The 26,144-nt window shown below is 38.7% G+C and overlaps 1 protein-coding gene across 2 annotated transcripts in view; it reads right to left on the bottom strand.

Annotated features, from left to right (window-relative positions):
* fhod3b (formin homology 2 domain containing 3b) overlaps positions 1 to 26,144 on the bottom strand; it is a 247,069-nt gene that overhangs the window by 209,249 nt on the left and 11,676 nt on the right. For both annotated transcript variants that reach the window (XM_073846964.1, XM_073846965.1), the window contains exon 2: positions 1,304 to 1,410. In XM_073846964.1, the coding sequence (XP_073703065.1) occupies positions 1,304 to 1,410 (107 nt within the window). The remainder of the gene's footprint in view (positions 1 to 1,303; positions 1,411 to 26,144) is intronic.

Here is a 26,144-nt window from a genome sequence, read left to right as displayed (position 1 = left end):
ATATAGTCACATTGTGAGTGATAAAGCTGTAATCAAATGTAATCAGTTACATTAATAAAGTAACTGAAATAGTCATAAGGTTAAATTTTACAAAACTGAGATAGTTAGTTCAATTAATAAGCTTTCTATTGATATATGATTTGTTTGGCCCGAGATACATCTATTTGAAAATCTGGAATCTGAGGGTGCAACAAAATCTAAATAATGAAGTTGTCCAAATGAAGTTCTTATCAATGCATATTACTAATCAAAAATTACATTTTGATATATTTATAGTAGGAATTTTATAAAAAATCTTCATGGAACATGATCTTTACTTAATTTCCTAATGATTTTTGTCATAAAAGAAAAATCATTTTGACCCATACAATGTATTTTTGGCTATAGCTACAAATATACCCCAGCAACTTAAGACTGGTTTTGTGGTCCAGGATCACATATTTTAAATAGGGTAACTTATAATCTGTAAGCTTTTACATTTCCAAAATAACCTTCCTAACACAGGTAACCATGTTCTTACGACTTTTGCATTTTGTCTTCCAGATAGATTGACACATACTGACTATTTATAAGTTTTTAACAAAAATGACCCACGTTGTTTTCAAAGTATGTCACATCATCAATATATATTTTAATATGCAAAATTGGTTCACACTTTATATTAGGTGCCCGTAAATACTATGTACTTACATCATAAAATAAGTACAATGTACTTATTGTGGTCATATTGTATTGCAAAACACTTTTGCTTCTATTAAGGTGGGTATTTATATGTGCAGGTATTTTAAAAAATATAAGTACAATGTAAAAACATGTATGTACACAATAAGTGCATTGTGCCAAATGATTACTTTAAATGTAAGTACATAGTAGTTAAGGCCGCCTAATGTAAAGTGGGACCCAAAATTGTTGTCCAATCATAGCAGTGGGCATTTACTTCCAAGTTTTGAATGCACCCCACCTTTAAAAAACTATTCTGAAAAAAACTGTTCTGCAGAGAGGTTCAAACACAGGACAGAAAATATCCTATTACTTCTAAATTATGATGTTTATAGATGTAAAAATCTTGCTAGTGAAATAAACATCAGAGAACATTACATTTTAAATCCATTTCATGAGCCCATTAATTCACTGGTTGATTCAGTTCACAAATCTATATGAATATATGTTTGTGTGGCTTTTTTGCAGATTAACAGTTGTTGTATAGAAAATAGTTGCATAGAGATTCTTTAAAATATCTTATTTTTGATATTATATGAATGTGTTTTTTTTTTTTTTTTTTTTTTTTGTTATGGTTGCTTACCCTCCATCCTCCTGAAAGCCTTCCAGTTCATCTCTCTGCTCGGCCAAGGTGGACTCCAAGTCCAGATAACTGCCATTGTGAGACAGCTGTAAAGCACAGTCATCGAGCTAAGAGAGGAACAAAACAAAACAAAACATATTAGAATATTTCAGAAGAATCAAAGTAAAACTTCTCAATTATTATGGAACATTACATCTTCGTGCTATCATAAATACATATTCAAGTAAACCATCAGTCAGTAATGCCAGTGCATTAAATATGCATGACATCAGACTGACATCATGCTGAGCCTTGACATGTCAGCTATGTGCTTTACAGGAATGCACCATTTTTGTGTTTATTCATAACATCAGACAGCTTCATAAACAATGAAATACCACACTTAAGCGGTCCTTTCATGCTCTAATTCCTATTTCACTTCAATATCAACCCATTGACACAGACCCTGTAAAAAACTGTGTGTCTTTAAAGCTTAAATGTACTTAAAGTCATTATGCTGTCATGTTTCTACACCACCAGAACATTATTTCAAAACGTGTCAGATTCATATCAGTATCGCAACTGAGGAATCAACTTTCAACTTTGACAACTTCAAAGCACTCCAATTCAAAGCATTCAGACTCAATCTGATTTATAGAAGTGTTGTAAGAAGCCCATCCACACCATTTGGAGATATGCAGCGGCCTGCTCCATTGGAGGCCTGGCTGTTTGTTGACACTCAATTACAGCCCAGTGATGGGATTTGAAACCTCCCAGGGGGCCGTTGGCGGGCAGCAGCGTGAACTGTCAATCAACGTGTGAGCAGGGTCACCCGCGACTCTAAACATGCTAATTACACGAGCTGTTCCCAGATGACTCCCCCGAGCATCAGATCAGGCCTTTAAGCATCTGCCTGCCTGGTTTACCAAGCCACATCCAGCCCCTGGGACAGGAAAGAATATCCTTTATGCGTGGATACCAAGAGGAGTTTACTTTTGCCAGCATGTCTAGAATACCAAAGGGGTCTTTGCTGAAAGTCTCTGTCCTCACCTGTAAGATCTTTGGAATCCTAGTAGTTTTGATTTGCATCGTTATGAAAACACATACTTGGACAATTGATTTAGCTCAAATTACCATAAAGCTACCTCAGGAGTACTATGTGCAAGTGTTAGAATCAAAAATCTTAAATGTCAAGCCTAAATGTAGGGCACGAGATACTATTTCGGCCAAATATATTTGGGTAAATAACACAATAGAGTATCTACGATTAAGAAATACTATTAATAAATACAAAGAAGGCAATGTTTAAAACATATATGCCAAATTCTTAGAATGTACACTACCAGTCAAAAGCTTTTGAGTCTCTTCTACTCACCGAGTCTGTGGTTAATTGATCCAAAGTACAGCAAAAACTGTAAAATGTTCAAATATTTGTATTATTTAAAAAAAACTTTTTTTATTTGAATATATTTTCAAATGTAGTTTATTTCTATGATCAGAGTTACATTTTCAGCATCATTACTCCAGTCTTCAGTGTCACATGATCCTTCAGAAATCATTCGAATATGCTGATTTGCTGTTTTGAGAACATGTTTTATTATAATTATTATCAATATTAAACAGTTGAGTAGATTTTTTTAAGGATTCTTTGATGACTGGAAAGATATACCATTCAAAACTTGAAATCAATATAATTTTTTAAGGAAATTATAGAAATTAATACTTTTATTTAGCAAGGATGCTTTAAATTAATCAAAAGAGATTCTATTTCAGATAAATGCTGTTCTTTTTTTAAGGATCATGTGGCTGGAGTAATGATAAAAATTCAGCTTTGAAATCACAGGAATAAATTATATTTTATGTTAAATAGTAAACATATTTCAGAATTTTACTGTTTTTGCTGTACTTTGGATCAAATAAATGCATGCTGGGTGAGCACATGAGACTTCTTTAAAAAAACATTAACAACTTTTGACTAGTAGTGTATTTTTTGTATTTGTACACTTTTATACAATTTTCATGTGTTATGAAACCAATTTCAATAAAGTTTACAATTAATGCCTCTAAAATGTCTCTGTGGTGTAACCACTTACTAAAATCATTTTAACATGTTTTTAACGACTCTTTTACATTTTTAGAAATTTTTAAGCTAAAAAGTACTTTTTTAAATATAATAAATTAAAAAGTATTACTATTCTAAATATTGAGAAAATCGCCTTTAAAGTTGTCTAAATTAAGTTCTTAGCAATGCATATTACAAATCATATATATATTTATGGTAGGAAATTTTCTAAATATTTTCATGGAACATGATCTTTACTTGATATCCTAATGATTTTTGGCATAAAAGAAAAAAACGATAACTTTGACCCCTACAATGTATTTTTGCCTATTGCTACAAATATACCTGTGCTACTTAAGACTGGTTTTGTGGTCCAGGGTCACATATATTGTTTGCTTTTCAAGAATTTCTCAGTATGACACCAAGACAACTGTATTTTTTAAAACGTGCTCATTATAGACAAGGTGAATTCAATGTATTTTATCTATGAATTGCATCGTAATTTAATAAATCAGAAGAAGAAAAAAAACTTCTGCCCTGAACAGAGAAGCCTTGCCCAAACCTGACTCTGTCAGGAAATAACTACAACCTTTGTGCATGATTAATCCCACCTAGAGTTTCAGGCTGTGTTTTCCATAAAGCCACTGTCTCCGTTTCTTCCTCTATCCTAGGCAGCACTGAGATAAAGACGACAGACTTTCGAGCAGATTGCAAGAGGCCTGGTAACTGGATTACCGCTCTTCTCCACCTCCCAACACCTTTGACTGACTGTCTGCTGCGAATTACACACCAGTCAACACCATTAGGTGTGGCAGCTAGAATCCTTAAGCCTCTTTCACACACAAATTCCAGAAAAGTAGTTCCGATACTCGTTCAGTATTGGTACTTGTCCATTTGCATTGTCGGAGCTTTCTCATCTATTCTGCGTTTTGTGCATTTGACTAGAATAAATGCATAGCTCAACAAAGCTAACAATCGAAGCAGCTTAAGAAAGTCTGTTTAGAAAATGTAAAAAAGAAACTAAATTAAATTAAATTACTTATGAGCAATATCACATGAGTAGCCGTGAACTATTGCTGTATATCAGCATGGCCATTATACAGCCATATTGCATGGTGTAAAAACTTTTGACTGGTAGTGTATTTTTTGCATTTATGCTTTTTACGCCATTTTCATGTGGTTATGAAATACAATTTTCAATAAGGTTTACAATTAATGCCTCTTACCATTTAATAAAATCATTATTTTCAAACATGTTTTTAAAGATTCTTTCAGATTTTAAATTTTTTAAGATTCAAGGGTAAAAAGTACTTTTTTCAAATATAATATATTAAAAAGTATTACTAATATTACTTTTAGAAAGAGTCGCACCACATGACATTGACTTGTTATTAAAAAGTCAAAAGATCCGATATTTTAGGAGACTTATTGACCTCAAAGGACCAGTTCCTCTTATTAGTTCCCTTCCGGGAACTCGAGCCGCGTCAGGAACGCTATGGGAAACGCCATTGGCGGGCCGCACTCTGAACTGTGTATAACAACCAATGAAATGACGGGAGTGACGTCACAGGCGCGGTGACGTCATCGACCGGGAAGTATAAAACGCGTGCGTTTGAAGCCGGTGGCAGCTTTTGTCATTCAGCGAGAGCGCTCTGTGTCTGTGTCTGTCTCGGTCATACTGCTGTTTTTTCGTGCCAGTTTGCACGGCTTTTATTTGAGTAGTATGACCTTTAAAATGCAACCATGGGGGAAAGAAGTGTTACGAAACTAGGCGGTACAAGCAGCCACATAGATAGTGTGTTCCTTCCTGCCAATGCTTCATTGTTGGTGGGGATACACACAGTCTATGTGTGGTCTGCTTGAGTGTAGAGCACGCACAGTCAGCCCTCGAAAAGGCTAACTGTCCACAGTGTGAGCGTAAAAATCTCCACTGCGGGTGCTCCACAGAAGGCTCTCTTCGAGGAGGGAGCCTTCGCCAGCGTTTCTCGCGGGTCTGGCCCCGCTTCTGCCGAGGCGGAGCGGTTGCTTCACTCGCTGGGATCGCGGCTCGATCTATTAGAGGGACTGGAGACGGGTGTTTTAATAATACCCTATCTCCTCTCCTATCTGGTGGATCGGTAAACCTTTTTTCTGGATGAGGAAGCCCGCAATGCGGTTACTTCCCTCCAGGAAAGGTTTCCAACGCTTTCCATATCTTCCTCCGAGGAGGTTGATGTGAAGTGCGTTGTCAAAAGTATTCAACCGCCCCCCCCCTGATCGCCTCAGTATGATGAGCTGGTGGTTGTGCTGACTGTGCATTAGCTAAATAAGCAAACATGAGCCGTAGAAAAGCAAACGTTTTGCTTCCTGCGGACTAAGTCAGCACTTCCAAACGGAGCTTTCTGTCCTTCCCGATCTACATTGAGTTTTAGATCTAGGAAAAACTAGAAAGTAAAGATGACGCCGCGGGTTGAACAGACGCTATCAGCCTCTGTTCCCCGGTCTAGGCATCATTTTTGAAGGCTCCATCTTTGCTCTTCAGGCCGCTTAATAAAACTAAAAATCAGGTTTGATGAGCAAATGAACACGTGTTGGGGTTCCTGACGGGAAAGATTTAAACCCCAGCCGTGTACCAGCTCTCCACATCAGAGGCGCAGAAACAGAGCGTTGCCGCCCGCGTTCCTCCGGCTATGCCTAGAGGACCCGGAAAGCAACGCTCTAAGTCGGGGGCTTCCAAGAAAAAGAAGAGGTTCAACCTGAGGGTCGTCCTCCAATCTAGGAAGTCCTCGGCTAAACGGCTCAGGGCCGTTGAGGGCAGCCCCTCGCGAGGGGGTTTGCACCGTACCTCCGGGTGCGGGTTTCAGACCCCTTCGTGGCCCTCAGGAGATGAGTCAGCTAACCCTGCCAGTGTTACAGGGCGTGGCGATCTCCCGCGAACATCCTCTAGCTGTCCCGCCCGGAAACGTAGCGGCCCTGGAGAGTTCGCAGCCCCCGCGGGGGACTTCCGAGGAGCTAGTTCAGGAGCTTCCTGCCAGCTTGCTGTTACAGGTCTCCGAGTTAGTTCCTCGAGTAAATCCAGACACCAGTCTCGAGAGGCTGGTACCCTAAGTAAACTCTCTGGCAGCGTGGAAACTACTGCCAAATGTTTCAAGTGGGTCCTGCGTACTGTAGAGAAAGGTTACACTATTCAGTTCGGCGCTAAGCCGACACCTTTCAGCGGGGTAAACCCCGAGCAGGGTCTGGAACAGGAAGTCAGTACAGGAAGTTTCTCAGGATCGCTTTCGGGGGCAAAGCTCACCAATACAGAGTACTTCCTTTCGGCCTAGCTCTCACCCGAACTTTCACGAAGTGTGTGGATGCTGCTCTGGCTCCTCCGTGATTCCAGGACATCCGCATACTCGACTGGTCGATTCTGGCCAGCTCAGAATAATTAGCGGCTCAACATCGAGGTGTTGTTCTCGCTCTCATGAAAGAATTGGGGTTGAGACTCAACACCAAGAAGGGTGTGATTTCTAAAAACCACTTATCTAGGTGTAGTCTAGGATTCGACCACGATGCAGGCACGAATGTCACCTACTCGGTTCGAGTCGATCCTTACTGCAGTAAATGCGGTCAAGCAAGGCCCGTCACCCACTGTCTACAGTCCCAAGTACTGTTAGGTCTTATGGCAGCCGCTTCCAACGTGATTCCTTTTGGACTGCTGCTTATGAGACCACTTCAGTGGTGGCTCAAACCAGGCGGTTCTCCCCGAGGGGAAACCCGTTTCGCAAGATCAAGGTCACGCGGCCCTGCCTACGTGCCTTGGCCATGTGGAAGAAACCCTGGTTTCTCTCTCAGGGTCCGGTTCTGGGAGCTCCTCGTCGCCGCGTCATGCTAGCGACGGACGCATCCCTCACCGGATGGGGAGGCGGTCATGAGTGGCCGCGCAACCCAAGGCCTGTGGAGCAATCCCATCTCTCCTGGCACACAAATCGCCTAGAGATGCTAGCTGTGTTCCACGCCCTGAAGTGTTTCCTTCCAGAAGGTATCCGCTCACGCCCCTTATATAAGCTGGTGTACCGGATTCTCCTATGGTCTTAAGGAAAGACTTCTCTCCCTGAGAGAGCAGTCCAGTATCTCTGGACGTGGGAGCAGACGTCCTGCCAGGCAGGGGCTGAGGCCCGGGGAATGGATGCTTCACCCAGAGGTGGTGAAGCAGATCTGGAGAACATTTGGCCAGGCACAGGTGGACCTGTTTGCGACTCAAGAGACATCGCACTGTCCCCTCTGGTACTCTCTAGTTCCTCCAGCTCCACTGGGGCTGGATGCCATGGCGCAGACGTGGCCGAGGCTGCGTCTGTACGCCTTTCCCCCGATCGCTCTGCTCCCGGGAGTTCTGGAACGGGTCCGTCGGTTTCAAGTGCGGCTGCTACTAGTAGCCCCGTACTGGCCGGCACGAGTTTGGTTCTCGGACCTGGTATCTCTCCTAGACGGCTCTCCGTGGGAGATTCCCGTCAGGAGGGACCTCCTGTCTCAGGCTGGGGGCGCAATATGCCACCCCCACCCAGAGAGGTGGAGGTTATGGGTGTGGCCCCTGAGGGGGCACAACTCATAGGAGCGGGTCTCTCAACCGAGGTTGTTGAGACCCTTCTCCAATCCAGAGCTCCCTCTACGAGGAAACTGTATGGCCTTAAGTGGAACTTATTCGCGAGATGGTGCCACGAGCGCCACCTAGACCCAGTCAACTGCCCGGTTGGTACAGTTCTGGAGTTCCTACAGTCTCGCCTTTCCGCAGGGCTAGCTCACTCCACCCTGAGGGTTACGTGGCGGCTATAAACGCCTTCCACGCCCCTCTAGGTGGCCTCTCAGTGGGCAAGTACCCCCTGGTCACACGTTTCCTCCACGGTCGGGAGATCGAGGCTTCATCAGGAAGTAGTGAAGCATGGAGACTCAGAAGTTGGGACCTCTGGCGACTCGATAGATATCGCAAGGTTCTCTCTGGTTCTCCTTAGTGCCTCCAGGTCCGCCCGGACTGGACGCCATAGTACAGACGTGGCTGACGCTGCGTCTGTACACATTCTCCCGATCACTGTGCACCAGACTCGGGTCTCTCAACCGAGGTTGTTGAGACCCTGCTCCTATCCAGAGCTCCCTTCACGAGGAAACCTTAAGTGGAACCTGTTTGCTTCATGGTGTCACGAACACCATCTAGACCAAGTTACTGCCCGTTGGTACAGTACTGAGTCCTCGCAAACCCACAAAACCAGCTCACTCCATCCTGAGGGTGTTCGTGGCGGCTTATCGGCCTACCACGCCCCTCGTGGTGGCTCGTCGGTATGGTTTCCTCGGTGGTGCACTCAGGTTGAGACCCTGAGGGGTCTCAAGCCTCTATTACCTCCATTCTTGGAGTGCGACCAATGGGAAGTATATCTGTCCAGTATGCGCACTGGGCACATACGGCCACAAAGAAAGCATGTGGCACATTCAGAGCTATCAGTAGATGGATCACAGATGCCATTCCTACTACTTCCAAGTCCTCTGGTCTCCCAGCTCCATGGGGAGCCAAGACTTACTCCTTCTGAGGCTGACCTGCCTCCAAAAGCTCTGACAGCAGGTGTCCCCCTCCAGGACATCTGCAATGCTGCGGGTTGGTCCTCGCCCCTGACAATTGGTCCTCGCCCCTGACATCCGTCAGGTACTATGAGCTTGACCTCAGAGCCGCTCCAGGCTCGGCTGTACTCTCGGCCTAGTGCGCTAGGCCTAGAGGGTTAGCCACCTCCCTAGCCAGGAGGAGACTTCTCAAGGCGCATTCTTTCTGCGGAAAGAAGAGAAGTCGTTTTCGCCACGACGCTCCTCGTGTGCCCGAGGGCCGAGGAGTGTCCCTGCATCCTCGCGAGCCTGAGGGCCGAGGAGCAGACCTAAAAGCCTCTTGTCCGTGTAATGCTAGACAAAGGCTCATACTCTCGCGTCCCGGTATGCTTACCAGGCCGAGCTTCCGGTCCCTCTTGTTCTGGTTACCCCCAGACAAAGGACTAAGACTCCTCGTGAGCCCGAGGGCCGAGGAGTACCTCTCGCACTGGCTGGCGAACCAGGCAGAGGTCACGGTTCTCGTGTGCCTGAGGGCCGAGAACTGCACAGCCCTCTTGTCCGCGGAATGCTAGACAATGGCTTAATTCTCCTCGTGTTCTGACGCAGGATGCTATCAGACCGAGTGTACTCCGGTCCCTCTGGTTTCTGGCTTTCCCCAGACCAAGGACTAAGACTCCTCGTCTGCCTTCACAGAAGGCCGAGGAGTGCCTCATGCACTGGCTGGCTACCAGGCGGAGGCACCTACTGTCTTCCCCGTGAGCCCGAGGGCCGGGGATTGCAGTGCCCTCTTGTCCGCGTAATGCTAGACAATGGCTTATTCCCTCGCGTCCTGGCGGAGCTCCAGGCCGAGCCTTGGATCCCTCTTGTTCTGGCTGAACCCCCAGACAAAGGATCACCCTCTCCTCGTGTGCCCGAGGGCCGAGGAGCCTTGAGGTCAAGCTCACCGTCCTCGTGGGTCTGCGGACCGAGGACTTCCCACACCATCTGTCCGCCGAGTGCTAGACAGTGGTCATTCGGTCCCTCTTGCTCTGGCTAACTCCCAGACAAAGGACTAAGACTCTGCGTGTGCCTGAGGGCCGCGGAGTACCTCTCGTTCTGGCTGGCGACCAGACAGAGGAAGACCTCCATTCCTCGTGTGCCTGCGGGCCGAGGAGCACTCTTGGGGTCGAGTGCACTGTCCTCGTGGGTCTGCGGACCGAGGACTACCTAACACCATCTGTCCGCCGAGTGCTAGACAGTGGTCGTTGCAGTCCCTCTTGTTCTGGCCACTCCCAGACAAAGGACTAAGACTCCTCGTGTGCCCGAGGGCCGAGGAGCACCTCTCGCTCTGGTTGGAGACCAGACAGAGGTAGAACCCCATTCCCCGTGTGCCTGCGGGCCGGGGAGCACTCTTGAGGTCGAGTGCATTGTCCTCCTGGACCAAGGACTACCTACACCATCTGTCCGCCGAGTGCTAGACAGTGGTCATTCGGTCCCTCTTGCTCTGGCTAACTCCCAGACAAAGGACTAAGACTCTGCATGTGCCTGAGGGCCGCGGAGTACCTCTCGTTCTGGCTGGCGACCAGACAGAGGAAGACTACCATTCCTCGTGTGCCCGAGGGCCGAGGACTACAGGGCCTTCTTGTCCGCGGAATGCTAGACAAGGGCTCTTTCCTTTCCACCCTGGTTGAGCAGACACTCGCAGGGCTCGGAAATTATGGGGGCGTTGGTAGTCTCGTTCCCCATAGCGTTCCTGACGCGGCTCGAGTTCCCGGAAGGGAACGTCTCGGGTTACGTATGTAACCTTAGTTCCCTGAGGGAACGAGACGCCGCGTCTCGGACCATAATTCCCGCACCCTGCGGCGCTCGCTTCATTCCTAAAAAGAGCTGCCACCGGCTTCAAACGCACGCGTTTTATACTTCCCGGTCGATGACGTCACCGCGCCTGTGACGTCACTCCCGTCATTTCATTGGTTGTTATACACAGTTCAGAGTGCGGCCCGCCAATGGCGTTTCCCATAGCGTTCCTGACGCGGCGTCTCGTTCCCTCAGGGAACTAAGGTTACATACGTAACCCGAGACGTTTTTTGTTGTTGTTGTTGTTGTTGTTGTTTTTTGTTTTCTGCACCACATGAATTAGCGGACAAAAGTTTGACCTTGGACCACAAAACCAGTCATAAAATTAAAATGTATATATAAATAAGCTTTTTATTGATGTATTGTTTGTTAGGATAGGGCAATATTTGGGCAATATTTATACTTACAGTAGGAAATGTACAAAATATCTTAATGGAACATGATCTTTACTTAATATCCTAATGTTTTTTGGCATAAAAGAAAAAACGATCATTTTGACCCACACAATGTATTTTTGGCTATTGCTACAAATATATCTATGGTACTTTAGACTATGGTTTTGTGATCCAGGGTCACACATATTGTTTCCTTTATAAGAATTTCTCAGTACAGTATGATACCAAGACAACTATATTTATTTGCCTTTTCAAAAAATATCAAAATGAGTTTTAATGGGGGGGCGCACGCGAGCAGATCATGGAGTAGTCGTCTTTTTTTTTAGCTCCTCTCCATTGGCGCTTTAATTTGGATTATTTTCATATCTAAAGTACCATCAGCTCATTTTAGTGTCCAATGACTCTCTGAACGCTACATTGTTTTAGTTGTTTTGAATACGTTGTGGTAAACAAGGTCCTCGAGGACGGTTTTCGTCGTATCGTTAACTCATTCTGTCTGAAAATGGCGTCGAAGAAATCTTCAAAAGCCGTTGCAGCTATGAAGGAGGACGCCAATTTAAGTGACTCTGTTTCACAGGGTAATGTGAACGCGATACTTGCTGCAATCGCTTCCCAAGGAGATGAGTTGAAGAAGTTAATTGAGGACAAGATGACAGCTCTAAGTGGCCGCTTGGATGCGTTAGACGCCACGTTGGTTAACCTACAGTCAGAACAGGCCGGCGTCAAACAAAAAATTGTGGAAATAGAAGGTGCCCTGAACGGTACGGATTCACGGCTAGGAGAGGTGGAAAAGGTGTGATGATTTGCGTGCAGAAAATAAATCTCTCTGGGCCAAACTGAATGACTTGGAGGGTCGCTCTCGCAGACTGAATCTCAAATTTGTGGGAATAAAGGAAGGAGAAGAGCAGGGACGCCCTTCGGTGTTCATCTCGGACCTGATTACGGAGCTTTTCGGCCGAGACAATTTCCCCAAACCGGTGAAAATTGATCGTGCCCACCGGGCACTGTTACCCAAGCCATCTGACGGCCAGAGACCTCGCACCATTATTGCACGGATCCACCATGATCGGGACAAGGATTTAATCCTTCGTCTGAGCCGGGAAAAGTTTCCTCTGGAATATAAATGAAAGCGGATTTACATCTTCCCTGATTATACTCCGGAGGTAGCCGCGCGGCGACGTGCCTTCAGCTCAGTTACGAAAGCTCTACGAGAGGCCGGGCTGAAATGGTCTTTGCGCTTCCCAGCGAAACTGATGTTGCATCATAACGGTCGGGAGTTTTCTTTTGAATCTCCAGAAGATGCAAAGAAGTTTGTGGGTAACTTGTCAAAAGACTCAGCGTAGGTTCAACATGTGACTTTACTCAGCTTGGTCTGAGTATTTACCTCGATTAACAGAAGTGGACTTTGGAATATTTGGTTTATTTTTCACTGTGGTATGTGATTCATGTGCGCGGAGAGGATGTCTTTGCTTTTTTTTTAACGCCTCGTGTGTTTTTTCTGTGTTCTTGCTATTCGGTTGAGTTAAGGTAAGCCAATTTGGTCCTACTCTGCACTCTAGTCGTCTCCGAGAAGATGGGGAATACTTGCTGCCGTAGTTACTGGGACAGCTGTGGGGAGTTCGTGTGTTTCTTTTCTTGTTCTTTGTTGCACCAGATAATGTTTATTTATGCTATGATAACTAACGCTACTGACTCTATGTTTTTGTTTTTGATGACGCTGTATGAGTGGCATTACTACTAATAGTTATAACAATGCCGGAGTGAACATTACATTTGTTAGTTGGAATGTGAGAGGAATGGGGCACCCAATTAAGAGGAGAAAAGTGTTTACACATTTAAAGTCGTTGTCGGCTGATATTATTTTCCTTCAGGAAACCCATATTAGACCCACTGAACAAATGCGGCTGAGGGCAAATTGGATTTCACAAGTTTATCAAGCCACCTTTTCCTCTAAAGCTAGAGGTGTGGCTATACTTTTTAAAAAATCTATTCCTTTCCGAATGCACTCTGTGGTGCCTGACCCGGCGGGAAGATATATTATTGTGTCTGGATTTATTAATAATTTCCCGATTACGTGTGTTAACGTGTACGGACCAAATATAGATGATCCGGGGTTTTTTCGGAAATTATTCAGGCTTATTCCAGACACGAATTCAACTAACTTAATAATTGGGGGAGACTTTAATTGCTATTTGGACCCTTATTTGGACCGCCAATCTTCACAAGCTCCTCCTTCTATTCAGTCTGTAGGTGTTTTAAATAATTTAATAAAATCATTGAATCTTGTGGATGTATGGAGATTATTCAACCCGACTGCTTGTGATTATTCTTTTTTTTCTTGTGTTCATAAATCGTATACACGTATTGACTACTTTATCATTGACTCGAAACTCATTCAGGATGTTACTTATTCTAAATATCATAATATTCTCATTTCTGATCATTGCCCTATTTCTATGGGTCTGAAAATCCCGCTAACAAAGGCACAGTATTGCTGGCGTTTTAATCCTCAATTATTAATGGATAAACAATTTCAATCTTACATATCTGAGTGTTTAGGCCAGTTTGTGAAGACCAATGACAAGGGGGACGTTACAGACTCTTGTCTTTGGGAAACCTGTAAAGTAGTGCTAAGGGGTCACATTATTGCATATGAATCCTCGTTGAGGAGAGAGAAACGCAGGCGTCTGTCTGAGATAGAATCTATATTGCCGTCCTTGGAAGAAGTATTTCGTTCATCTAAATCTCAGACTGACCTAAACGCTATTCTTAAATTGAAATATGAATATAACTCTATTCTGAATGATCAAGTTTCTAATCTGTTAATTAAACTTAAACAGAAACAGTTCGAACTGGGAGATAAGGCAGATAAACTTCTTGCCTGGCAATTGAGAGGTGTGCAGGCTAGCAGGGCGATACATCAAATTAAATCTCAGAATGGAACTTTGTTAACACATCCTAAAGAAATTAATAATCGTTTTGCTGAATTTTATAAGCATCTCTATTCTTCCAGCTGTTTGGAGCTTCATGACACAGGGTGCCAATTTCTTGATGCGGTAGACTTTCCTAAACTTAATGAAAGTGCCAGAGAGGAATTAGAGGAACCGTTCTCTCTGTGTGAAATTTTGGAGGCGATAAACTCCTTTTCAAATGGGAAAGCCACAGGCCCTGATGCGTTCAGTGTGGAATTGTATAAGGCTAATGCAAATGCAATCGCCCCTTTGATGCTTAGAATGATAAATCATTCGATTGAGAAGAAAAAAATTCCAGATTCTTTGTATGAGGCACATATATGCGTTCTGAAGAAAAAAGATAGAGATGTTACAGAGCCCTCTAGTTATAGGCCTATAAGTCTTCTTAACTTTGATCAAAAAGTGATTGCCAAGATTTTGGCTACTCGTTTGAATAAACATGTGGCTTCGTTAATTCACTCAGATCAAACTGGCTTTGTCCCAGGAAGATTTTCATTTTTTAATTCACGTCGTCTGTTAAATATTTTGTACAATAATCAGAATACGAGTTCTAAGGCAGCCGTTCTTTCTATAGATGCTGAAAAGGCTTTTGACCGAATTGAATATAGCTATATGTTTTCTGTGTTAGATCGGTTTGGCTTTGGTGAGAATTTTAAACTATTGATAAAAATGCTCTAATCATCCCCTAAATCTGCAATACTTACTAATTCGGATAGGTCTGCTTTTTTTCCTCTTCAGCGTGACACACGTCAGGGATGTTGTTTAAGCCCACTGTTATTTGATTTAGCCCTAGAACCCTTGGCTATACATCTTCGTAATCATTCTGAGATTAGGGGTATTACATGTGGTCATTCTGAGGTTAAGGTGTCTTTATATGTGGATGATTTACTTTTATATTTAGACAATCCTTCTTTTTCCTTGCCATTTTTAATGGAATCGCTTGATGTTTTTGGCTCTTTTTCAGGTTATTCTGTCAATTGGGATAAAAGTGTATTCATGCCTTTGGGTGAGGGGCTGGATGCTCAGTTCCTGAGGTCATTACCTTTTAGAATATCAGAGGATCACTTTACTTATCTGGGGTTAGTCATTCCTAAACACTGTAAACATATTTTCAGTTTAAATTTCACAGAAGCTATTAATAAGTTAAAATTATCCATTGATAAATGGAGGGTTCTTCCGTTATCTTTAATCGGTCGGGTCAATGCCATTAAGATGGTCTCGCTGCCTCGCTTTGTTTATCTCTTTCAGAATTTGCCTGTGTATCTGCCACATTCTTTTTTTAAACAATTAGATTCTATTATTTTTCCATTTATCTGGGGATACAAAGCACATAGAATTTCTAAGGCCCATTTGCAGAAGCCGAAAGAGTTAGGTGGTTTAGCGCTACCAGTGTTCCGCCATTATTACTGGGCCACTAATGCCAGGGCTATGATGTTTTGGCAGATGAGTGATCAAGCTGCTGACAGTTTGATAGACTCGCTACCCAAGTGGTTGTATATGGAGGCTCAGTCAGTTGTTGGTAGCTCCTTAGCCACTATTCTTTTCTCTAAAACAGCATCGTTAAAAAAGTCACAATGTAAAAACTTTGTTGTGCTCAACTCCATTAGAATTCTGAATCAAATCAAGACTGCTTTGAATATTACATGTCCCTAAGTACACCTGCCTATTTGCGATAATAATAATTTTTCGCCTGGCAAGTCGGACAAGGTATTCTCACTGTGGAGAGGCAAAGGATTGGCCACAGTTAAGGATTTTTATATAGATGGGAAATTTGCCACTTTTGAACACTTATATAAACTCTTTGATCTTTCCCAGTCACAATTTTTTCGATATCTACAGGTGCGTCATTTTATAAAAAATAATTTTATTGAGTTTCAGGAGCTACCGCAAGATCATGATCTGTATAATTTTTTGGGGCAATCTCCCATGGCCAAACATTTGGTGACCGTTTGTTTCTTTGTTCGTCTCTCATTTTGCAGTATCTTCAGATCACCTTAAAGTAGCTTGGGAAAGTGATACTGGACTCAATATTTCAAAGGAGATTTGGGAGGAGGGATTGAAACGAATTCATTCCCGCTCTATTAATGCAAGATTACAACTTATACAGTTCAAAGTGCTGCATAGGTTACATTACACTAAATCTAAACTCAATAAAATTTACCCTTCAGTTTCCTCATTATGTGATAGATGTAGGAGTTCAGATGGGACGCATGCTCATACTTTTTGGTTTTGCCCTGAGATTTTTGGAAGTTTTGGAAGAATATTTTTCAGTGGTTCTCAAATGTCTTTGGAGAAGATATCAGTCCAGATTTTGAATTAGCTTTGTTTGGATGTTCTGACTATACACTAGGTTTGACACATTTTCAGCAATTGTCTCTTATGTTTGGCATGGTGGTTGCTAAAAGGGTTATTTTGATGCACTGGAAGTCCGCTCTACCACCCACTTTTCATAAATGGTTGGCTGAAATGGTTGCTGCTCTCAAGCTTGAAAAGATTCGATTCTCTAAGAATGACGCTTATAGAAAATTCAATCAAATTTGGGGCTCCTTCCTCACTTATCTTTTTAAGAGTTGAAATTTATGTGATTTATTTATTTCACTCCATGTTTAATAATTTGTTTAAGTCTGTGGCGTTGTTTTAGGCATGTATCTTTCAATGTCCCTGGTGCATGTTCCAATATATGTTGTTGTTGTGTTTTTAAAAAATATATATTTTATTTTTTTATGTGTACATATATACAGATTGTGGGATTCCGGTTTGTTTTGTATTTTCAGAAAAACTGTTTGAAAATCTGTCATAAATAAAATATATATAAAAAAAAGAGTTTTAATAAATAAAAATTATACAACAAAAACATGCTCATTATCGAAGAGGTGAATTCAAGTGACTTTATGTATGATTTGATTTGCATTGTAAATGAATTGTGATATTGCATTTATACAACAGTTTGATGACACAAGTGTGTAAATACATAAGAAACAACAACGGAGTGTCTTTAAAAACACTCTTTTGTGCAAACTACTTCCTTCCACATGCTTCTCCCAAAAGATAATAAGACGATGTACAAGAGGCATCATTGTGGAAAAAAATATTTCTCAGCTTTTATTTACATTTGAATAAAAAGTGGCATTTCCAAAATTATTCATACCCTTTGCAAACTGTCACTGTCTATGGGAAAATCCAAAGTTCTATACCATTCCAAATAGTCCAAGCTGTTCTAAAGCATCCTAATTACTCTGATTCATTGGGAACAGCTGTTTTAATCAACCCAACAGGTGAAAAACAGAAGCTCTCTGCTGTTGGTTTGTGGACAGTCATGGCTAAGACAAAGGAGCTCACTGAGGACCTGCGGCTGCGCATTGTGGCTGCTCACAAGTCAGGAAAGGACTATAAGGCCATATCTAAATGTTTTGAAGTTCCGGTGTCTACAGTGCAAAGTATTATTAAAAAATACAAGACATTCCGCACTGTGAAAAATTTCAGAGGACATGGTCGGTAGCCAAAAGTGACACCTGTGCTGGCCAGGAGGATAGTGAGAGAGGTCTTTTGTTTTATGGTCAGATGAAACAAAAATTGAATTGTTTGGCCACAATGATGTAGCCTTCATTTGGCGTAAATAACGAGAAGCCCTCAACCCTAAGAACACCATCCCCACTGTTTTTCAGCTGGTGGACCAGGAAAAATAATCACAGTAAACAGCACCATGAAAAAGGAGCAATACATCAAAATTCTCAACAACAACATCAGGCAGTCTGCAGAGAAACTTGGTCTTGGGCAGCAGTGGACATTTCAGCACGACAACGACCCAAAACACACAGCAAAAGTGGTGAAGAAATGGTTAGCAGACAAAAACATTAACGTTTTGCAGTCGCCCAGCCAGAGTCCTGACTTAAATCCAATTGAGAATCTGTGGAGGGAGCTAAAGATCAGGGTGATGGCAAGGAGACCCTCCAACCTGAAAGAGTTGGAGCTCATCGCTAAAGATGAATGAATACCAGTGGAGACTGCTGGAAGCAATTATAGTTTGATTGCTGTAATAGCCAATAAAGGCTTTTCTATTGATTATTGAGAAAGGTATGAATAATTTTGCCACTTTTTCGTTAAATGTAAATAAAAAATTAGTAATATTTTTTTCCACAATGATGCCTCTTGTACATCATCTTGCTGGTTGAATAAAAGTAACTTTAAGTCAGATTTTGCCAGGGGTATGAATAATTTCGGGCTTGACTGTATGTGTAAACTACAGCAGATTTTTAAGTGCTTTTTACAAAATTTCCAAGCATTTTTTTTAAATACTCAACTAAACTAAAGATTACGACCTGAGTTAAACATCACTTTTCGCTTTCCTTTTCGACTATTCATTGAGTTATATCAATGGCTAGTCCACTAATCGTCTTACAGAAGCTCTGTATAATTAGGCTAGGTTAAGGTTCAACAGAACCTGATCGGACGTGTTTCTTACAGAGACGTTTACATAAGACATGTTGGCGAAGCAAAACAGAATGGAACTGAATGTTCAAGGCTTGTTTTTAAATGCAAACTATTTTTAACTTGAAAACACGCGCTCAAAAAACATCAGACAATGTGATGCAATGACCAAAAGCGTCTTACTAAACATGTACGGCTATAGCGGCAGTGCTTTAATTGAGAAATTTAAGGGCACTACTTTTCCACAAGGGTTGAACTAAGTGAACTTAAAATTAAAACATGGCACTAAAAATATCAAACCTAAAACATTGCTGTAATCGCTAACTGAGCAGTTAGTACACGCAGGTTCGTCACTAAAATTCTTAGAGCCACAGACAAAATTTGATTTGTTAAAATCATTTCTGACAAGTCTATCCTGAAAAATCTTCAATTAACAAACCTTCAGAGAAAACTTTACATTACAATGTGTCCTAACCTTGACAAGCTCTGTCATTCAATTTCCAGCCAGAATTAAAAGGGCACAGAAAGAGTGAACGGAACAGACAGAACGAGCGAGGATGCTACTGTAACTGGTAAAGGCATTAAGAACAGAAAAGCTTTGATCCCATGGCCACTCTATTGATTTCAAAGAGTTGTGGCGCCCAAACAGCATGTCATGTCGGAGAAACAACACACAACATGTGGTCAGCCATGGCAACCATGACTGCACCGCTTCATCTTTGTACCTCAAGGGTCTATATTTCTCATCAAGCCGTGACAGAAGGCCCAACAACCAGTTCGGTGAAGCATGATATAGGACAGGGGACTAAAAGGAAAAGGATGAAGGCAGTTACAAATCGAGAGAGTTTAATTTAACATGTTCTTAAGATAGAAAGAGTGCTACAGAAGATTACAGCTCAGATCCGAAGCTGACAGGAAATCCAGACATGCAAGCCAAAGTCGGGCTATATTTAGGGCACATGGACCTGGTAGAAGCATGTTATAGAGGTATAGGAGGGGTGAGATGTAAAAGTAATCATGAAAAAAAGAAAAACAAAGACGTTACACTCATTCTCATTCCATTAACAAGCTTTAAAGGAATATTTCACCCAACAACAAAAATTCTGTCATTAGTTACTCACCCTCATGTTGTTTCAAACCTGTTCTTTGTTCATCTTCAGAACACAAATTAAGATCTTTTTTTGAAATTGTTGAATAAAGTTGTTATTTTTGGAGCACAAAGATTATTCTCATAGCTTCATAACATTACGGTTGCACCACTGATGTCACATGGGCTATTTTAACAATGTTCTCACAACCTTTCTAGGCCTTGAACATGGTAGTTGCATTGCTGGCTATGCAGGGTCAGGCTACAGGATGATAAACTTGTCATTAAATGTCATTTTTTTGATTAAAATAGTATTATGTTTTCCAAAAATCAATGGAAAGATTACATTTCTAAGAACTAGGCACTTGCATTTTAATTAAAAGATTCTTATTCTGTGACCAAAAAGTGAAATCACAGTCAAAGAAAACATATTTATCGTTCAATACATAATTATGTTTGGGCCAATGAGATTTCATTGTGGACGGGACTATTTATGGCAAGACGATGAAATAAAAAAAAAGCCACTGATAAAATGTTCTATTGCACAATGCTGTTGTTTGTCATGGCAAGTTGGGTAAACTAGATTAACGGAACAGATATCACAGGGTTATCACTTGAAGCTTATCATGTACCTGAAAGTTTTGTTACAGGAAATACCAGGAATGCCAGGGATTATTCACCCAAAAATGAAAAGTGTGCCATCGCTTGCTTATCTCATATTGTTCCAAACCTGTGTAATTATTTATGTATGCATTAATTTATTTTACAGAAAAGAGATTTTTGTTTTTGTTTTGTTTTTTTCTAAAGGAATTATTCATCTAAAAATGGAAACTGTCAACATTTACTCATCTTATGTTGTTCCAGACCTTTAGTTAATTAACTTTAATTAATTATTTCATTTATTTAATTTTGTTTATTTATTATCTATTTATGTATTTTTATATTTTACAAAAAATAGGTTTTTGTTGTTTGTTTTGTTTTTTATAGAGTAATTATTCATCCAAAAAAGGAAAACCCTGTCATGATTTAATCATCTTATGTTATTCCAAACCTGTGTAATGCTTTAATTTATTTATGTATTTATCCAATTTTATTTATTTTTGATATTTTGCAGAAAATTAAGTTTTTGTTGTTGTTATTTGCTTAGTTTTTTATAGAGGAATTATTCATCCAAAAATGAAAACTTTGCTATTTTATCTCATTTTATTTATTTATTTTTGATATTTTGCAGAAAATAGGTTTTTGTTGTTATTTGTTTGTTTTTGTTTTATAGAGGAATATTCATCCAAAAATGAAAACTTTTATATTTTATCTCATTGTATTTATTTATTTTTTTATATTTTGCAGGAAAAAAAAAACCGTTTTTGTTGTTGTTATTTGTTTAGTTTTTTTATTGAGGAATTATTCATCCAAAAATGAAAACTTTGATATTTTATCTAATTTTATTTATTTTTGATATTTTGCAGAAAATAAGTTTTTTTTATTTGTTGTTTTTTTTTATAGAGGAGATATTCATCCAAAAATGAAAACTGTGATATTTTATCTAATTTTATTTATTTTTGATATTTTGCAGAAAATAAGTTTTTTTTATTTGTTGTTGTTTTTTTTATAGAGGAGATATTCATCCAAAAATGAAAACTGTGATATTTTATCTAATTTTATTTATTTATTTTTGATATTTTGCAGAAAATAAGCTTTTGTCGCTGTTAGTTGTTTTGTTTTGTTTTTACAGAGGAATTATTCATCCAAAAATGAAAACTTTGATATTTTATCTCATTTTATTTATTTATTTTTGATATTTTGCAGAAAATAGGTTTTTGTTGTTGTTATTTGTTTAGTTTTTACAGAGGAATTATTCATCCAAAAATGAAAACTTTGATATTTTATCTAATTTTATTTATTTATTTATTTATTTTATATTTTGCAGAAAATAGGTTTTTGTTGTTGTTATTTGTTTAGTTTTTTAATAGAGGAATTATTCATCCAAAAATGAAAACTTTGATATTTTATCTCATTTTATTTATTTATTTTTGATATTTTGCAGAAAATAGGTTTTTGTTGTTGTTATTTGTTTAGTTTTTTTTATAGAGGAATTATTCATCCAAAAATGAAAACTTTGATATTTTATCTAATTTTATTTATTTATTTCTGATATTTTGCAGAAAATAAGTTTGTGTTATTTATTTTGTTTTTGTTTTTATAGAGAAATGATTCATCCAAAAATTAAAACTTTGATATTTTATCTCATTTTACTCATTTATGTTTGATATTTTGCAGAAAATAAGTTTTTGTTGTTGTTATTTGTTTTGTTTATTATAGAGGAATTATTCATCCAAAAATAAAAACTTTGATATTTTATCTCATTTTATTTATTTATTTTTGATATTTTGCAGAAAATAAGTTTTTGTTATTTATTTTGTTTTTGTTTTTTTTATAGAGGAATTATTCATCCAAAAATAAAAACTTTGATATTTTATCTAATTTTATTTATTAATTTTTTGATATTTTGCAGAAAATTAAGTTTTTGTTGTTGTTATTTGTTTTAGTTTTATAGAGGAATAATTCATCCAAAAATAAAACTGTCATCATTTGCTCATCTTATGTTGTTCCAAACCTGTGTAATGTTTTAAATTAATTAATTAATTAATTAATTTATCAAATTGTATTTATTGTATTGTATTGTATTGTATTGTACTGTATTTTTTTATATCTTACACAAAAGAGGTTGTTGTTGTTGTTGTTTCTTTTATTTTATTTTTTAATAGAAGGATTAAAACTGTGTCATCATTTACTCATGTTGTTCCAAACCCATGTAAGGTTTTTATTTTTTAATTTATTTTTGATACAATTTAGGTTAAATTTGTTTGTTGTTTTTTGTTTTAAAGAGGGATTATTCATCCAAAAATAAAAATTGTGTCATCATTTATTCATTATTTATTTGTTTGTTTATTTATTTATTTATTTTCATATTTTACAGAAAAGTTTCTTATTGTTTGTTTGGTTTGGTTTATACAATCAAAGTAAAGGGTCCAATGTTGTTTGGATCCCAACATTTTTCAAAATTTTGTCTTTCATTTCATTCTTCTTAAAGGCATAGTCCATCCAAAGATGAAATTTTGCTGTTGGTTTACTCACTCACAAGCCATCCAAGAACTAAGTGACTTTTTCCACATCATTATTGGGTGCTTTAATTATATAATGATGGTGAATCAATGATTTGAACCAGTTCTTTGAAACAAACTGTCTGAAAGAATCAGTTCACAAAAAAGAATCAGACTTTCCTGTTTACCTGAGGCACTGGATTACAGATAATAATGGTGTAAATAATTTTCAGTTTCCTGAATAGACTTGTGTGAGAAATGTGTATTAATTTAGTTTTGCTTGTGTTGCTTTTTCAGACTCTCAAAGTGCCAGTAGCTGTTGACATGCATTTTATGAATCACCAAGGACTATGGTTTCAGCTAAAAATCTATCTCATTAAAATGACAAGAACTGATCCTGAATCATCTCATAACTTCAGGCTCTGTTCGCTTAAAATATCTCCGACTTAGATTCAAGACTAAACTCTTCCTTTTCAAACATTGCAAACATTAAAGTGCCTGATACCGCAGGATATAAATCCTCAGGCAAACATTATATATAGCCCATTATGCTGTTATAAGACCATTATGTTAGACCCTTAAACTAAAGTGTTGCGCTTCGTTCTCGAGCCAGAACTCCCTTGTCTTGGCTCGAGAGTTGTAATGTATTTACAACTTCAAGAGGCAGAACGTAGATTGCTTCCTAAGAACTTGGCAGGGGAAATGAGTGGGGGAAAAAAGAAAAAAACATTTTTGGTTCATTTTTTCCTCCTCCTCGCCATCTTCAGCTGTGTTCCATCTTTCTCAGGTTGACCCAGATATTTCAAGAGACCCCTTGCAGGTACTTCAGATTAGTCACCCGGCCGGGAGCGAGGCAGAGACCCTGATAACCATCAGACGGATGCGATCTCCTCGCTTCGGTCGGCACTGGAGTTCCAGCGGTGGGCTCCGTTCCATATGCTTTCATGTCAGCTGTACCGTAGGATCAATCAGACTGCAGCAGCGAACAGCATTCTGCTGACTGCCAGCCAGGTGCCTTCCATTACTGTCAACAGACGGTGAAAAGGTGAAGGGTGGCTTTAACCGTAACGGCTGGCATTTGGTGAGAAAGAGTCCCCCTTCAATGGTCTTCAATCTCAATCTCTCTCTCTCTCTGTGCTCTTCATCAAATTTTAACCAGAGGAAGTGTTTCATGCGACTCACAGAGATGGTGTGAGATTCGCCGTCCTCTCCTTAGAATGACATCAGCTTCCTTAATAGGAAGCTGACTGCATCTGAAATCTCATTTTCACTTGTTGACTACCCTTGTGACAAGGCAATGGAAAGACAATAAAATAAATGATGCACAATTAAAGTTAAACAGCAAAATATGCCAGAAATTTCTACCTAAACTATCGACCCTTTACTGGTACAAAAATGCAAGTATTTAAGTTTTATTAACGTTTTAATGAATTAAATGTATAGTAAATGTACATTTCTGTGTTTAAATGCACTATTTGCTTGTAGAGTAGATATTTCAAAGAAAAACATTGTTATATATTTTTATTATTATATATTATTATATAACTTTTTACATTCTTGTCAAATGTTTTCTTAGACATTTTTTTAAAACTTAGACATTTGTTTACAGGAATATTATTATAGTTTTTGCATTTTTGTTGATTTTTCTTATAAAACACAAATCTAACTAATGCATACTATTTTATTATTTATTTTATTAAGATATTGGTGTCTTTTTGGTGGAACAACTACAAGAGTGAAAGTAAATATCTAATTAAAAAGTGTATAAATCATTATAAATTTTTTTATGTTTTGGTAGTACACAAAACTCCAAGACAGACATAAATTCATAAATAACTTCTGATGTAAAATTAAGCCATACATGGTAACAAATCAATCAATCAATCAGTCAATAAAACCATTTGATAACTTGTTTATGCGTAAAAACATTTGTGTGTGTGTATATATATATATATATATATATATATATATTAGGGCCGGGACTTTAACGCGTTAATTTAGATTAACACAAAAATAACGCGTTAAATTTTTTTAACGCATTTTAATTGCACTTAGTTTTGCACCGCGGAACGTTTCTTACTGGATGAGATTCCGCGGACCGATTATACTGGAGCACCAACTAGCGTTTAGACAAGCTGCGTCCGTCCTAAATAGTATTGTATGTCCCAAATCGTAGTTGTTGTTTAAAATGTTTAAAAAATTATTCCAAAGATTCCCGGATGGTCTACTACTTAACGATCAATGCACACTCTTAACAGCTAATATTGCCCGCAACACACTGCGCCGTGAACGAGGATTCGATTAGAACTACAAACACGCATAAAAAGTGATAAAAAACTACAAACATGGAGGATATACGCGACCAACGGACGGGTAGAGAAAGGGGTTTACGTGATAAATAATCAGTGTGTAACCTGATAAAATTTTTTTTTTAAATGTTATCCGCGTTATATTCCATGTGCAGCAACATTTATAATGATAGGTTTGGTCATTAACGTTTAAATGCATAATTAAGCAAACACAAGAGCAGAGTTCTCGGCATGAAAGACTTGTTAAAGAACGTGCCTCTTGCTACACTTAATGGCAATATTGCATTAGTCTGTTGGACTTGGTTGAACAAAAATAAACAATATTTTGTTGCTTAAGCTTATGTATTCAGTCATTATTCAATGGTATACTAAAAATCCATGTAATAATCTTAATTCTCACTGTTCTCAGGTCAAATATTTATATGCGATTAAAATGCGATTAATTTCGATTAATTAATTACAAAGCCTCTAATTAATTAGATTAAATTTTTTAATCAAGTCCCGGCCCTAATATATATATATATATATATAGACATATATATATTTACAAATGTATTATTATATATTTTATTTTGCATTTTGTTGATTTTTCCTAAAAAAAGTAAATGCTTACTATTTTATTAACAAGACAATTATTTTTGTTTTAATATATATATATATATATATATATATATATATATATATATATACACATTTTTTTTATTAAAATAAATAAAAATTAAGCCATAAATAAAATAAAATAAAATAAAATATATGCTTACTTATATATGCTTACTTAATATAATGCTTACTATTTTATGAACAAGACAATTATTTTGTTTTAATATTAAAAATATATATATCATTATTATTTATTATTTGCATTTAAATTCTTAATAATTACTGGAAGTCCATTCTACACAAAACTCCAAGACAGACATAAATTCTAAATACTTTTAGTGTAAAAAAAAAAAAAAAAAAAAATGTTTTATATAAAACAAGATTTTTTTTAAATATTTACAAATGTATTATTATACTTTTTGCAAAAAAAATAAACATTTACTATTTTATTAACAAGACAATAATTTTGTTTTAATATTGAAAAAAAAAAAAATATATATATATATATATATATATCAATAATCT

This window comes from Garra rufa, chromosome 9, assembly GCF_049309525.1.
Source record: "Garra rufa chromosome 9, GarRuf1.0, whole genome shotgun sequence".
NCBI lineage: Eukaryota > Metazoa > Chordata > Actinopteri > Cypriniformes > Cyprinidae > Garra > Garra rufa.
Note: the sequence above shows the minus strand (reverse complement) of the source record. Positions and strands in the feature narration are given on the sequence as shown.